At 36.3% G+C, this 17447-nt stretch overlaps 1 protein-coding gene across 1 annotated transcript in view; it reads right to left on the reverse strand.

Annotated features, from left to right (window-relative positions):
• The window catches only part of ERC2 (ELKS/RAB6-interacting/CAST family member 2), a 400553-nt gene that overhangs the window by 58929 nt on the left and 324177 nt on the right, over positions 1-17447 (reverse strand). Inside the window, exon 19 of the mRNA XM_065642652.1 lies at positions 9757-9891. Coding sequence (XP_065498724.1) covers positions 9757-9891 — 135 coding nt within the window. The remainder of the gene's footprint in view (positions 1-9756; positions 9892-17447) is intronic.

The raw sequence follows: 17447 nt of genomic DNA on the forward strand, positions 1-17447 counted from the left end.
ACTGGTCTATAAAATTTGGTTACCTGAAGTGAAAGTAGTGAATCTGACTCAAAAAAGAGACAGCAAATAATTCCATGAAGCTGAAGTACCATGCACGTCCCCCCACTTTTATGGCATGCAAATATAAAATCCATTCTTAAAAAACAACAACAACAACAACAAAAACCCAAACACCAACCAAAAAAAATTTAATCTCCTTTTATGCAAAAGTTTTTACAACACAGGCGACATTAGAAACTGGATGAGTTAAGCTTTTCTGGCTCTCTTCCCATAACAGAAGACCCTTCCTGACAAGGCTCATCACATTTCCCTTTCATGTGCCAGCATGCTAAGAATTAATGTCTTAACTTGGGTTAAATAAATCTAGTGATAACCTGCTCATCTCTTGAACTAACTTTCTGATGACTGATTTACACTACTCTCCTTATTATCTCTGGCTACTAATGGGTCATTAAACATGTAACTACTGGCTCTCAGCTGTGAAACTGTCCTACTTACAGCAAACAATTACATTAACAAATAATAACTTCCCCTTATGACACAGAAATCTAACTGCTAAGTAATGATATTTCTTTCAAATCAAGAGCTTAGCCTAAAATCAGAATCTTTCACAACTTAGAGAGACTTTTATCTGCTACTCAATATCTAGGAGCAAACACAGCTGAGGACTAATCTCATGGACTCTCCATACACAGAACAATCAACTACAGAAGAGTTTTGTGCATGAATGATTCGAAGAACTGAGCCTGTAACTGGGAGAAGGAAAGACTAGCAGTGAATTCATTTAAGACATTGGTGTGTAAAGTTTCAGAAGGTCTTTATTTTATGTTTCATTTGTATATTCAAGAAGTTGAATAAATCTTAGAAAATGCTTCAGCAATAGGGATTTATGTCAGAGGTCTACTTTCAAACCTATCCATAACAGAAGAGGTCACAAGCAACCATGCATCATCCAGTTATGAAAGAGACCATAAAACCCATCTCACCATTTGTTCTATTTGTATATAGTTAGGTTAAAATCAAACATAAATACTGATGATCGGGGTAAGCGGAAGGTTGTTGCTGACCACTTACTTTACAACACCCAGACTAGCATTAACACGAATAAGATGTTTCACCAGATACTCATGCATTCTAAAGCTTTATCTCTAGATGAAGCGGAAACCCAATGCTTCTTACAAGAAGCGGTCCGTGAAATCAGATTTGCAATGCAAAAATTTATGGTCCCCTTTGTAGTGAAAGCCTGTGACATGTTATCTCACTTAAGTAACCAGCGCCAGATATGCAACTTTTGTTATCAAGTTACTGTCTCCCAGAAATGCATTTTTGGCTCCTTCAGCTGGTCTAAAGACCTATTTTAGACTATGATGGTGGCAGCTAATTTTTCTAGTACGAAATACAAGATAAATGTAAACTTCTATATAAGTGTTGTATATTCTAACACACACATTCACAGGAAGTGAGGGGGAGAGGTTTCTATAGCTAAACATGATCTCAAAAAATTCTTCCATATGTGGAAAAGACTGCAAAGCTAACATATAAATATAGATATATATAAATATACACACTGAGCAGTATGTATACATTTACATCACATTCATTAAACCTCAAAACATAAAATAAATTCATTTCCGTAAGCAAAGGAGAGGTATAACTTTTCAATGTACAAAATCCATCTCCTGGAGGTATTAGACAGCAAAACCTATTTTCTACTTCTTACTTTTAATACAGCTGCGGTTTAGCTGGTCTCTTACTCAAATTACAAATTTAATATAAGTAAAAGTTATATGAAAAATCATCTGGCTAAAATATAACAACAATTAAGAGGGAAGAATAACAAAAGCATTAACAAATATTGCAGACTTCTATTGGCTCTTACTTCAATGAGAAATCTTCAGTAGAGCACAATGTCTGTAACTGTAAAATGGCAGTATACCAAAATCAAGAACTAGAACATCCCTGAAAAATGAATTCAAACTCAGAGCAGACTCTTCCAAATTTCAAGGCTCTTTCTTTTGTTCCATCAAAGTACAATGTAATCTACAATGAAACTGAGGTTTGAAACCAATCATGTTATCCTCAAAATCTGGGCAAGCCTCCGTGGAAGGCTATTTAAGTTTTAAGGTAGACAGAAATACCTAGGTAGATGTCAGAGGCAGGAAAAAAAAATAATCTCTGTACTAAAATAAGCACATGATAACACTTACTGACTTTTGGGAAATGCTTAGACAGAAATTATATCCTCATCAGGAGAGAAGTATTTACCATTCAGTAGTGCGTTTATAGTGAACAATATAGCTATGATAACTGCATACTATTTAATCAGAAAATTGACTTTTTAATTGTGACCATGATACAAATGGGATTTTATTGCATTCAGATCAACAAGTCTGAACGATGCGCGATATGAATCACAAGTTCTTTGTTCTCCAATATGAGAGAACATGGGAGAATATGTGTAGCAAAAACGAAAAATCAGAGGAAATATTAAAAAATGTGAAAGCATTTATATGACTAATTTGCACTGCACTCCTGAGATCTCAGAACACTAATTAATTCAGCACAATACTAGTTATTTACAGTGGATATGCCTGGGATTTTTATACTGAATGTACTGACAAGCAAACCTTGCCCTGCCCAAATTCCTAAATTAAAGAAATCCATGTGACTCCAATGAGCTTAGTGCAGGCTCAGCCCTTCGCTAATGCCATTGCGTGCTTCCTTGCAGCTCGAGGCACCAGCAGAACAAGTTCACATACATTCACTGAACAGACAAGAGCAAGCTCACACCTGCCCAAATACAATGTGTAAACATACAGGATAAAGAAACACACACAATATTAAACAAAATCTGGGTCAGGGAGGGAGCCAATAAATTCAATTTCCTGCATTAAACAGCTATATCGTATCACTTCTTTTATATACTAAAATGTCATGGGTGCTTCGGGTTTTTCCCTTATTTTTGTTTCTTCTTCCCTGAACAACTAAAATGCAGAGGTTTAATGTTGAAGAAAACTCCCAAACATGATGTTTCAGTTTTCCAGACACTAAACTTCTACTCACATTAACTTTATACTCACAGTCTAAAGAAATTAGAATTTCACACTTTAAAAATAACCATAGTTATTTGCATAAGTTAAAATAATCTGGTTTGTTTTATGTTTGTCCTCCAAGTTGTGTTTTTCAGTTTTGTGGGTTTTTTTAAAGACAAATCCCAGTTTCAATATTCCTGAGGCGTGTTCAGGACTTTAAAGTTGGCAATTTTCCAGTATGGCCACAGAATATAAGGCACTGTGCTAGCAGCCAGGGCTGCCAAAATGCACAAAATGCACTTCTTTCCCCTAAAATTACATATGGATCAATGCAGTGATTTGCAGATCAGAATCCAGACACTAAAATAATAATCATTGTTTGACTGTCCTGTGGCTCTGATTTCAAGGTTATCCACCTCAAACAAAATCCCATCTGACCTTTTCAGAGTTTTTCACACTTGGCAACGCCAAGGATGTTTCGTGGTTCCAGCTGATGAACAAAGACCTGTTGCCAAGACCAGTCACCACATGGTCTCCTTCAAAAAGCTAGTTTTTAGTGATATACTCCTACTTCACAACAGTCAGATTGTTGTCAAGTTTCATGCACCATTGCATGTGATTCCTTTTCTCATATGAATGACTTTACCAGCACACTAAAAAATGTTTTTAAAATGACACCTATTTAATACTAAGACAGCTATCAGATAGTTCTTTAAAAGCTGGCTTTCTAACTGGAGAGTGGCTTCATAGATACAGACTGCCTCATTGCTGTTCTAACAAAGGGGACTTTTCCTTTAGGTAAGAAGATAGTTCAGAAACCTTGAACTACCTTTCAGGCCTCTTTCCTGAGATTTCAGATTAATGGAAAACTTGTGACAAGTTTGTGACAAAGTATTTCTTAACACCACCGCCTTGTAGAAGGGCCATCAAAAATGTTCTAAATAAGAACAAAATTTCTATGTAGTCAGCCCGGATTAAAAGACGTAAAAGGACATGCTACGTGCTTACGAAACCATGTGACACTCCATCCTCAATTACAGTTTCTAAGAATATGGCCAACTTTGTGGAAAACCACCAGCTCCTGCAGTCTTATGGTACACCCTGTGATATTAATATTTTTCTAAAAGTCAGATTCTTTTTTTAAGATAATATAATCTCTCATCATAAAACAAATACTAAAATACATTTGTAGCCTTGGTTACCATGGAGTAAAGCATTCAACTTTGATTCAACTACAGCTTTGGGAATTCAGAAAACTCTTATCAGATGAGAAACACCTTACATTTTATGTCTTTAAAAAACTCCAGTACTACAGGAAGTAAGAAGATTTGATAGTTGTGATAATTACCACGACTGGCAATAAAGTGTGAATATTCTTTGGATGTTATACCTTCAGTTTTCCACTGTGTGGATGCAGAATCAAGTTCTTCCATATGCCCTCCCAAACAGCTTTAACTTCTTACTAAGAATGTCATCAAACTAATTTAAGTAAAACCTACTCCAAGCCCAACACACCAACATAAGACAAAATAAAGCAAAAGTGCAACAGATATTCATCTAACTTGTTAAAAATCTCCAAGAAACGAGCTTCCATTACACTGATATGCAAGAATGTCCACATTTTCTTTCCCCTTACAGATTCATTAGACACATAGTGAAAAAGTTTTCTTTTTTTTAATAACTGACCTAGTTATTCTTGGTAAAAATTAAATTTACCACTCCTACTCTTTCTCCAGTGGGCACTGGAATACAATTGATCATCATCTTCTTTACAACAACATTTTATGTATTAGAAGACTTATGTCTCCCCCTTAGTACTTTCTAGACTAAACAAACCCAGTTCTTTAAGCTTTCCTCACAGATCATGTTCTCTTAAACTCCTATCATTCTTGATGCTCTCCTTTTGTCCCTTTCCAATTTTTCTATTGTAAAGCATGATCAAAACTGTATACAGCTTTTCAGATAAGGTCTCACCAGGGCTCAAAAGAACAGAATAAGCTCAAGATCAGTGCATCCCGACGCGCAGGAAGTCAAGGAAGGGAGCCAGGAGACCTGCGTGGTTAAACAGGGAACTGCTGGGCAAACTCAAGTGGAAGAGGAGGGTTTACAAATCATGGAAGGAGGGGCTGGCCACTTGGGAAGAATATAAGGCTGTTGTCAGAGGATGTAGGGAGGCAACTAGGAAAGCTAAGGCCTCCTTAGAGTTAAACCTGGCGAGAGGGGTCAAGGACAACAGGAAGAGGTTCTTCAAATACATGGCAGATAAAACTAACACCAGAGGCAATGTAGGCCCACTGATGAACGGGGTGGGTGCCCTGGTGACAGAAGATACAGAGAAGGCAGAATTACTGAATGCCTTCTTTGTCTCTGTCTACTCTGCCGGAGGCTGTCCTGAGGAGCCCCGTACCCCTGAGGCCCCAGAGGAAGGCAGGGCAATGGAGGAGTCTGCCTCAGTTGATGAGGACTGGGTTAGGGAGCAATTAAGCAATCTGGACATCCATAAATCCATGGGTCCAGATGGGATGCACCCGCGGGTGCTGAGGGAGCTGGCTGAAGTCATTGCTGGACCGCTCTCCATCATCTTTGCCAAATCTTGGGAAACGGGAGAGGTGCCTGAGGACTGGAGGAAAGCAAATGTCACTCCGGTCTTCAAAAAGGGCAAGAAGGAGGACCCGGGCAACTATAGACCGGTCAGCCTCACCTCCATCCCTGGGAAAGTGATGGAACACCTTATCCTTGGTGCCATCTTAAGACATATCAAGGATAAGAGGGTCATCAGGGACAGTCAACATGGCTTCACCAAGGGGAAGTCGTGTTTGACCAACCTCATAGCCTTTTATGAAGACATAACAAGGTGGATTGACGATGGCAGAGCAGTAGATGTGGTCTACCTTGACTTCAGCAAAGCATTTGACACCGTCTCCCACAGCATCCTCACGGCAAAACTGAGGAAGTGTGGACTGGATGATCGGGTAGTGAGGTGGACTGCAAACTGGCTGAAGGAGAGAAGCCAGAGAGTTGTGATCAATGGGGCGGAGTCTGGTTGGAGGCCTGTATCTAGTGGAGTGCCTCAAGGGTCAGTTCTGGGACCAATACTGTTCAATATATTCATCAATGACTTGGATGAGGGAATTGAGTGTACTATCAGCAAGTTTGCTGATGACACCAAGCTGGGAGGAGTGGCTGACACGCCAGAAGGCTGTGCTGCCATCCAGCGAGATCTGGACAGGCTAGAGAGTTGGGCGGGGAAAAATTTAATGAAATATAACAAGGGGAAATGTAGAGTCTTGCATCTGGGCAGGAACAACCCCAGGTTCCAGTACAGGTTGGGGAATGACCTATTAGAGAGCAGTGTAGGGGAAAGAGACCTGGGGGTCCTGGTGGACAGCAGGATGACCATGAGCCAGCACTGTGCCCTTGTGGCCAAGAAGGCCAATGGCATCCTGGGGTGTATTAGAAGGGGGGTGGTTAGTAGGTCCAGAGAGGTTCTCCTTCCCCTCTACTCTGCCCTGGTGAGACCTCATCTGGAATATTGTGTCCAGTTCTGGGCCCCTCAGTTCAAGAAGGACAGGGAACTGCTGGAGAGAGTCCAGCACAGGGCCACAAAGATGATTAAGGGAGTGGAGCATCTCCCTTATGAGGAAAGGCTGAGGGAGCTGGGTCTCTTTAGCTTGCAGAAGAGGAGACTGAGGGGTGACCTCATTAATGTTTATAAATATATAAAGGGTGGGTGTCACGAGGATGGAGCTAGGCTCTTCTCAGTGACAACCAACAGTAAGACAAGGGGTAATGGGTTCAAGCTGGAACACAAGAGGTTCCACTTAAATGTGAGAAGAAACTTCTTCTCAGTGAGGGTGACAGAGCACTGGAACAGGCTGCCCAGGGGGGTTGTGGATTCTCCTTCTCTGGAGACATTCAAAACCCGCCTGGACGCCTTCCTGTGTAACCTCACCTAAGTTTTCCTGCTCTGGCAGGGGGATTGGACTAGATGATCTTTTGAGGTCCCTTCCAATCCCTAACATTCTGTGATTCTGTGATTCTGTGATTACATCCATCCCAGAATTAGATCCAACTTCATTGCAATGGTATTCCATTGCTGCCATGTATTATGTGCAATCCAGATTCCTTTTTCCATGCTATTGCCTCATCAGTGACTATTAAATGTGACTGGTAAATGGATGTGTTTCTGCTGAATTTCACATTCCTTATGCTAGACTATCTCTCCAGTTTATTGAGACTGGATCAGCTTATGGACCAGTTTAATTGCTCCTATTACACCTGCAGCTTCTTGCAGCTTGATTCATTATCAACAATATTAATGTTTTCTTTCTATTGCATCACCGAAATAATTTATAAAAAAATACTCCACAGAAGCAGGTAAAGGACAGACTTCTTTGTAACACTGCTGTAAATGTTTCTCCTGTCTGACAATGAGTAATGGAAAATTTGTCCGTAGCATGTTATTTGTAGCAGTTGCACAACCTTCTCATGGTCATTTCATACTTAATAAATTAAAATAGTATTATTTATGGTTGCAGCTTTTATTATTGTAATGCATTTTACATAATATGCTAATTACATTACAAATTAATGTATTTACTTGTATGTTACAAATATATGGTGGGACACTATTAAAGGCCCTATGAATTCAAAGTATGTCACAGCTACCACTTTGTTCTTAAGCCGCAAAGCCAGCTACTCTGTCAAATGAAATCAGATTTGTCCTTAAGAAATCCAAACAGATTAAATATAGGATGTGTATGCTATGCCTAGACCTGCATTCTGTTTTAAAGAGAAGCCTAAAACTGTCACCTAGGAAAGAGTGCAAGAATAAACTGAGTACATAGTGATAAACAATCTCATATCTTCAAGAACGTAACATAAAAACAGTTTCTCTGGGCTAGGATGGGAACTACCAGTTGATGATTGGGAAAACAGGATGAGGACAAAGCAACTGTAAAGTGATCTGATAAACACTGAGATGGATAGATAGGCAGATGGATAGACAGATAACATCATACTGTCTGACACGCGCATCAAGCTAGTGAAAATGAATAGTAGAAAGACCACTGGCTTTCTATTGATTCACTGATTAATAACTTATTCCATAACTTGTCAGGGTCTAAAATAAAGTTACTCATAAATCCCTCAATATTATATTTGTAAAGAGGAGAACAGTGTTTGCCTTCCTTGAGCCTCCAAGGATCTCCTATATCCTAGAAGAAAGCTCTTGAACGTAATCATAAATAGTTCAGAGTAAAACTGAGAACACAAGTACTAGTAAATACTAGTAAAACAGCTTGTATTTTATGTGTTCTGTCTTTAATCATGTACCCATTTCCAACATTTATATAATTTCTTAAGGTTTTTATATTATTATATATATAATATATATGATATATATAATATATTATTATATACATTATATATTATATATTATATTATTTACACATTTTGATGTGTAAATATACAAATAACATGTATCTTTTATATAATTACATACATGAATTACTCTATTTTTGGTGGACCTGGTCTTTAAGCTTTCTGGAGGTAAAAGGCACAGCACTTTCTGTTTGGAAACATCTGTTGCAAACACACCAAAATAATAAACGTTTTGGCCAAGGTGCCTGCTTCACCCAGTTGTCTATAAACCGGAAGTACTGAGCTTTCACACTGGACACTTAGCAAATTTCTGCCTATTGACAGCAACATTATGTGAAAAAGGAAATTAGAGTGTTCCAAAAGACAAAGTGATGGAACGCTAATAAACCACTGAGCATCGGGACCTCTTCGTTCCAAAAGTATATAGTGCAAATATAAAATTAAAACTATGTGACGGTAAATTTGTTTTCATAATTTTGTATTTTAATTTTCACTTATCTTCCATATCATCAATATTCTAAAATATTATCAATAAAAGCAAATTAGTGACATATTTTGAAAACTGTTTAACAAAATTGTACTTATTTGTAAACAAATTCTGAAATTTACAAAATCATATCCGAGTTGTGCTTATGTTTTGGTTTGTTGTTTACTTTTTGACTTTTTTTTTTTTCACCCTGAGTGGAAAAGGTTCAATGCTAGCATGCTCAATTATCATACTTTACAAGACAGTTATTTGCCCTTTCTGAAACACAGGACTCTAAGAAGAACATTATTGTAAGAAGAATAATATTGAATTACTAACCATTTTTATAAAAAAACATTTATGGAATTTGGTTTATCTTGCCTAGTTAAAAATGCATCACTATTGATTTTAAGCTATATTTGTTACTCGAAAGCTTCAACAGAAAAAAACTTCCAAAAACAGTGCCATTTGTTTACAAGTTGCCAAAGGGAACAGCTGCATAGTTTTTTCAATACTAATGATTAATCCACTTACTTTAAATAAATAAATAAATAAATTTTTAAAAGTGCATACTACTGAAATCACCAGTAATCACTAAGTAGGCAATTTTTCACTGATTTTCAACTGACAAAGTTGAGTCATGAAATGCTGAAAATAGCTGCAAAACTTCTAAAGAAAGAGAAGAAAAATATAAGACACCAGACAAAAAGCCAAAATGTTTAAATTGTTTCGGGGATAGAAATAAAGACCAGAGCTATTAGTTTCAGTTCGAAGAACACATCACATGCTTATTACTCCTTTGGAATATTTATTTCATCTTGAAATATCAAAGTAGTAAATTTATAAAAGTGAAGGTGAATAGAAGAGGTGACTAACCTGATCTGGAGACGGTCTGAGGTTGGAGTGTTGTGGCCTCCCAGGAGACCGATGATGGTGGTGGTGGTGATGGTGGTGGTAGTGATGATGGTCATCATCGTAGTTATCTGCCATCAGTTTCATTCTGTTTTGTGTCTGTTTAAGATGTAAAGTGAGACAATTCTATTACATGCTGGAACATAATACGCCAACAGTGTTTTAAGATGATCTTAGCTCTTTCTTAGCTCCTTTTTTTCTTTTTTTTTTTTTTTTTGTAGCTGTAAGGATCTAACAATAGAAGTCTGGACTGCTGGCTCACAAAGAAAAGGAAAGAGAAATAGAAAAAGATAACGAAGTATGTGAACACATCTTCTGTCTCAGTTTTTGCATGAGTAAAATTCCAAAAAGATGTCAGAAAAGGATATGATCAAGGATGCTGTGTTTGAAGGGTGTCAACAAAGGTATTCAGCTTTTCAAAATTTACTATTTTAGAACAGTTTCCTATTTTTCCCAGTCTATCATTATGTCTTGCTAATTTACCTGTAAAATCTCACTGAAAGGAATAATAAGTGTACTTCAAATATTTACAGTTAGCTACTGAGACTAGTCAACAACAATCATTAAAAGTTATGCTAAAAACTCTGGTTTGGCTTAATTATTTTAATTTTACACCAGGATCACCCTGCTAAACAGTAAGTTAAAAGAATCTGAAAACTAACTGGTACAGACACAGGCGCTTAGGGAAATAAGCGATTATGAAACTTGACACATGTTACTGAATGCAAGAAAGTCTTAGATATAGATCTTGAAAAAAAGATCAACACTTCAGCTACTGCCATGTACAGATAATAAAATCTATGTCACCATGAGATAACAAGATACTTCACTGCACTTTATCGCTATTACAATTACTCCATAGTGTGAAATACATAGACTGGAATAATTCAAACCTTGCTCATAATACCAAAAATATCTTAGAAGCAATTGCCCAATACCAGTGGATCCAGTACTGATTTTTTCTGTTGGTAGGACTGAAGGCTGTCTCAGGCAAACTTCTTAAACTGTAATCGAGTTTTACTTATTTTTGAACTAACAAAACCCAGAAGAAAATGCTGCCAACTCTGAGAGACCTTTTCCAAAATTAGAATAATCAATTAGAGACATACACAATTAATACCATGCAGATGATGACAAAAAAGATAGCAGTCTTAACACATTTAATGTCATCTTCAAAAATCTCACCTGAAACCTAATAGGAGAAAGTTTGTTCATGAAGGAACATTATCTATTTTGTGTCAGTTCTCTATGTGGACATCATTTGAGTTGGTTGAGCGCAAAATGTCTACTTTGCACATGGACAGTTTTGGCGAACAGAAAAGATAACAGACTGAAATCAGTTGCAAAAAGCCACAGTTCAGTTCTACTCAAGCTCCAAGGCAGCAGGATTCATGCTAACTCCAGTGACGATTCTGGCTGAACACATTACCCCAGGACTTTGCCCAAACTAATGAGTTCTAAAGGACCAATTTAAACAGATTAATTTAAATGCAACTCATCTCTTCAGGTATGTTCCTATATTAACAGCTCTAACTGGCTTCCAATTCAAAGAGCCCATGAATTTGCTAGTGTCCCATAGCTAGCATGTGGTAAATTTACTTCCGGGACTATTGTAAATTGATTTTCCTATGAGAACAATCCTATAGCAAAATCTCCATCAGGACAATTTGACTGGTAAGTATATTTTAATATAAAATGTAAAAACTCAGAGATTGCTATTAAATTCCCCAATTTTAATGTTTTTTGCTAAAGTACAAAAGAGATTTTGAAAAAAAGGCAAACTAAATATTCATAATGCACAAAATTTAAAGTATAACAAGATCTAATGCAAGGAAAACTGTGAAGCAAAGCGATCACAGGAAATCCTGATGTGTCTTTTTAGCTTCTTTTTTTTTTTTTTTTTAAATGTCACAATGCTTCTCAAGCACTGCACATGATATCCATTCAAAGAATCATAGAGAACTATTTTACAGCAGGGGACCTGTACTTAGTTCAAGCAAAAATAAACGAACGACCAAACCAAATAAAAACCTTAAGGCATCCACAATAACAAGACAGAGGAACAACCACAGATCAGATGTGCCCATGGGTTTATCCTTGTCAGACTCTTTCTGAGTATCTCTATAGCAGTAAAAGAGCATCTTCTCAGTGTGTTATAGAATAAATGCCCTCTGCAGGTCAAGTGGTGGATTCCTTTGAATAGGAATTGCACTGGCACTATATGGTATCATTGCACATTTTTTAACACTGTTTTCTGCACAGTTGAAACCATTTCATTCTCTCCATCCCAGGTAAGAAGATGGAAGCATACAGCTCGATGAGTTTCTACCAGTTCTGCCAAAAGACCAACACAATCAGAATCATCATAGTTGGTCTGTCTTTAGATTCAAAGAGGAAGGCCTTTTGAACAAAGGAGTGGAAAAGATGGAGAATTAATAGACAAATAATAACCCACTTACTGTAAACGCTGTAATATCCTGCCTCTTTGGGGAAGCTCCTAACATTTTATTAGTTTATTTTCTTATCAATGAACAGCCTTAAATTTCCTACCTTTCAACTGTATTCCATAAAAGAATGCAAAAGTTAAACAAGATGATATATGCAATGCTAAAAGTGTCCCCTGTAATGAGGTGTTGGGGATTAGACGTGTCATGGGATAAGAACTGTAAATGAATGATGTCATCTTTCTAATTTGGTGCTGAAATATAAATAAACTACTTCTAATGTTTCTTCCGTTTGGATGCCAGATTGCAGTAAAATGTGCACAAAGAAACGTTAATGCTGTAGCAGGCTTCCTTCAGTGCGCCTGTTTTGGAAGCAAAATATATAAATGTGAAATGAGAATTTCTTTTCCACTCAAGTGATCACTAAACCATCCAACCTGTAGATGACTTATGATTGTCATTAATTTCTTAAAATGATGCTAAATATTTTGCAAACCATTATTTTTAAAAGCTTTTGGTTTTATTTGTTAACTCTTCACAACGATAACTATTATGATTTTGAGGCTCTGTTTATCTTTGCTTTAGGTACTGTCAGAGTGCCATAATTCCACACTAAAGTGTGTTTTCCAGGTATGCTTAGCTTTGACTTAAGTAGTAAAAAACATGGTATGATTGTAAACCTTTAAAAGCAGGACTTTTGAGGAACACGAACAGGAGGATTTCTGGAGGAAGAACAAAAGTACAGCCATCCAGAGGAACAGTACAATCTTTTTCAGGTCCTTCTAAACAAAAATGTGTAACGTTACCTCTGTTTGCTTCCCTTGCTAACTCTAAATCTTAAGTAGGCTTCAAAATGCTGGGTACATTTTCATTTGAGGAAGAAATTAATTAACGACATTGGAATTCATTCAGGACCTCAGGGCTTCACATGCCTACACGTACATACAAGCACATTCACAAACACACAGAAAGGTGTATAAATTTTGGCACAACGGTTTCTCAGACAGTAAATCCGCATGGTCTGGGTCCCATATCAACACATTGAGACCCTGCTTCAGTAGTGACTGTGAGGGAAAAATGCCACCTCCCGACTCAGCAATGTCATCACGTCTTGCAACATCTTCAGCATACTTGAAAATTTCCTATTCAAGAACATCCAGGACTTTTTCTTATTATACTTTTGAAAGCACAATATGACTTTTCTGGCTGATTGGGAAACTCAGTCTCAGAATGCATAATTTATTAAAATTAGAGTAATGATTATACATGCATTTAAAATGTACCATATCCAATTTTGCATCATATGTCACTCTGCACAAGGCAACCCATATCTGAAATATTTTTATTATATAATTCAAAATTTTATTTCCATTTTCCTCTCAAAACTAGTATTATTTATATGGTTTTCCTGAAAACAGGGTTTCTCAATATTTACATAGCCACAGCTCTGACAACAAAAATATCATACCAACGATTGTTTTTGAAAATGCTCAGTGAATACCAGGCCCACACCTGAGAAGGAGCAGGTTTTAATTTGGATTTATACTAGGAAAGAAAAAAAACGTTAACTTGTAAAATGCAGCAATTAATTAACTGCATCTCCTACAGACCATGTATAGCCTTATTAGTTTTAGCCTAAACAGTTCCCTCAGATTTTTTTTTGCTTTAAATTTATCGACTACATTCAATAAATATTGCATCCATTTTGAAATAAAGGAACGATAGAGAAATTAAAAGCAGCTTAAATCTAGGTGCACAGGTATATTAACCCTTAGGGCTTGAAACAGTTGTCTTTGATCATTCAATATCACTATTTGCTAAGCTGTCAAGGTCATGAATGGTATGTGTAACTGAATTTTTAACCCACTTAGCAAAGAATTTATGATCTAGCACAGTAAGAGAACTGACAGATATTTCTTGTCCTCCTAAAATTATGTTGAGTTTAAGTAAGGATCTACGGAAGTGAAATGAAAGTCTTTGATTGACTGGTAACAGACTAAATAGCTTAACAGCAATCTGTAACTGTAAAACTGCAATATTAAAACTGTCTTTTAAAAAATATTTTAGCAAGGTGGCAAGAGGGAACTATGCGTTTGATCTGTCATCTGGATCAAGTTAACAACAAAACTCTCATGAATGAGGTTCAAATGAGGAAAAATAGTAAGATTTGTTGCTCTGGGATATAGGTGTAATACCATTCAATAGCTATTACTTTTGATTTTCTTCTCAATCTCTCTTCACTAAATGGAATTTGAAACATTTCTAGAATATTCACTTTCAATAGGGTAGGATTTTTCCCTACATAGTATGGAATTGAGGCAGATATGAGGTCTACAAACTAACCTGGAGATATCCCGTGGTTTAATTATTAAAACAGGGAATTTAAAATCTAGAAACCCACAGAGCTTTCATTCTGCAATGGCCTCTTGTTGTCTTCAGTGTCGCATAACATCTATTTCTTGCAATCTCACTATTTGAAAATAAGCATGCTAATACTTCCACAAAGCATGTGACAGACATTTAGTTTTAGTCTTCTTGATTCTTACTAATAAATGATTTAATCTGAGAGGTTTTTTCCTAACAAAATTATTTTAGAAAACTTTTTTTTTTTTAAACCTTGAAGTACAGAAGGTAAGGATCTAAAAAATTGCGTGCTTAAGACTATGCAGTTCACCAGGTTTTATCCAGAAGTTGCATAAGCTTAGAGGAGTTAAACTGGATTTCATGAAAACTTGTCCAACTGCAATTAGTTTTGCAGTATGAATCCAGTGCTTCAGGTCTGAATTCCATTAGCTGAGGGTTAGAAAATGTTTGCTAATTAAGCCAGCTCTGTACTTACTCTCTACAAATAAAGTCAGTTTTCATGTCAAAACAATATTTTTACACATTCTTTGAAAACTGTTATCATCTGAAGAGAAGTGAAGAATTTCTTACCATTTCTACTGCTGCACAACACAAAAGTTGCTAACTGCCACAGAATACAATTATAGCTGAATTGTTATTTGATAAGTTGCAGTTAATTAAATATTGGACAACAAATGCTATACCTGGCTTGAAACATCCTTAAAGTTCACCAGATTACATGTCATTCACAATCTGTTGAAAGACTGTAACAGTTTGCACAAAATTAAGACTTTACAAAAACAACATATATTTTTTCATTAAAAGATACAAAATATTCCACAATGTAGACAGTTATGCTTGTGTAACAGAGAAAGACTGTCTTGTAAAGAAACTACAAAAGACATTTCAGGAAGCAACACCGAATGCTGTTTTTCTAAGTAGTCTTTATGGTAACTTCTAAAACCAAAGAAGTCATCACAAGCTATATTGAAAATTAAATTAAATGCCATGAAAAGCCTGTATTTCTAGAATTTTATCTTGTTCACTGCCTTTTTTTTTAAACTCTTCAGCAAGTTTCCATTTTTTTCACTTCTGTTGTCTGATCACTGATAAATACTTTTCTGAGATCAGAAATAACAAGTTCAGTTTCCAATCTTAGAGCCTCTAAAAGACATGTGCAACATCGCTATCATTTGGTTCCATCTCAGGCTTACTAGAGATACACACAGCCTGCAGATGTGATCTGATAATGAGCCAAAAAGGGAGCTTCATTTGCCATCTAGGAAAGAGTCCTAAGAGACATCCCATTGCAAAGTTTCAGTTGAACCTTCTTTTCCTTAAACTTCCTGATATACTTAGAGATTTTTGAGCACTGGTTCACTAGTTACCTAGCTGAAGCAAAAAAACCCTGATAATTCCAAGGCTATTATTGTTAAAAGCCTAACCCTGAGACTGCTGTAAATTCCTTTTAATGGTAGCACACTTCTTGAATCAACATGAGTAAATGAGACAAACTGTTACATCCACCAACTATGGTTGACTTGTGTCATTTTTCTGCAAGTTGAAGCATCTGTTAATTGATCATTGCTTTGAAGAATCTTTTGCCAATACTAGAGCTGTATGGAAGAAATGCACTTCGGTATTCTACAATATACTTGAAAGTATTCAAGAGCTTGTATTACTTTATTCTAATTATTCAGGCCACTTCTAACAGCATAATGCTAGCAATACAATGCCAATTATTTCCAAAATAAATTATTCTCTTATCTTAGATAATTAGAAATATATTATAATATTCAATTCATGATTTTTTGTTGTTTATGCAGTGAGCTTTTAGACACCAAAAAAAATTCCAATAGAAAAAAACCTGAAGTTACAAAGACTGTAAGTTTGCAAGCACTCATCAGTAATTAAAAGATAAGAAAAACATTACAGCATGGTAACTAACTAGGAACTCCAGATGCTAAATAACTATCATAATCATAACCGTATGGGTGTTGGAATGCATCACTACGGGGTAGAGTTATGTTTTACTGAGTGCTTTAATTATGCATTTTCTTTTTATAACATCCCTGTAATGTAATCTGTTCTTATATTCCAACTCCTAACTATATTTTAACATGGGCTTTGCTGCTTTGTTTCCCACCTCCATTGAAGAACACATTTTTTTCCCCTGTTAAAATTCCAAATGGGATAATAAGCCTGTTTCCCTGTTATAGCATATGACTTGTCTTGGAAAGTGTGAGAGACAGGATGCATGCAGGCTAAAAGCGTATGTGATAGCTTATTGGAGAAAAGTTTGGCTACTCCTCATTTAACCCTTTTTCTTTTTTACCTCATTAATGATACAACTGTTGCATATGAAGTACAGAACACAGTAAAGTTTTCATGCTAAGAAAGCATATACATTTTTCTTTTTTTGTCTGTGTCTAGTCATCTACTAAACTTAATTCACATGTTTTACACTAAAATCTTATAATTCTTATCATTTGTAACACACATGTAACCAGAACAGTTATTATTCAGGCCCTGCTTGCCCTACCTAGTTTCACAGGAGAGAGAGAATAGGGACTAAGAAACAGTACTGAGTAGTTTCCAAATTTTCATGAAATCCAGCCTTTCTCCCAGGTGAAATACAAAAGCAACTACTGGTCAAATCAGATACTCTGGCTCCTGTGCAGCAAGGGAAAGCAGCCTCCAATGCAGATATTTTCAAAGACTTGGATCTGATAATGTACTGTTGAACATGGGCATATATGTTTTCCACATAATTCAGGGTTTTTCTTTTAATTAAAGTATTATTTAACTGATATTAACAACCATTACACCTGCTGCTTTGCAAGATTACAAAATATGACTGACTTATCC

Source organism: Caloenas nicobarica, chromosome 11, assembly GCF_036013445.1.
Source record: "Caloenas nicobarica isolate bCalNic1 chromosome 11, bCalNic1.hap1, whole genome shotgun sequence".
NCBI classification, from domain to species: domain Eukaryota; kingdom Metazoa; phylum Chordata; class Aves; order Columbiformes; family Columbidae; genus Caloenas; species Caloenas nicobarica.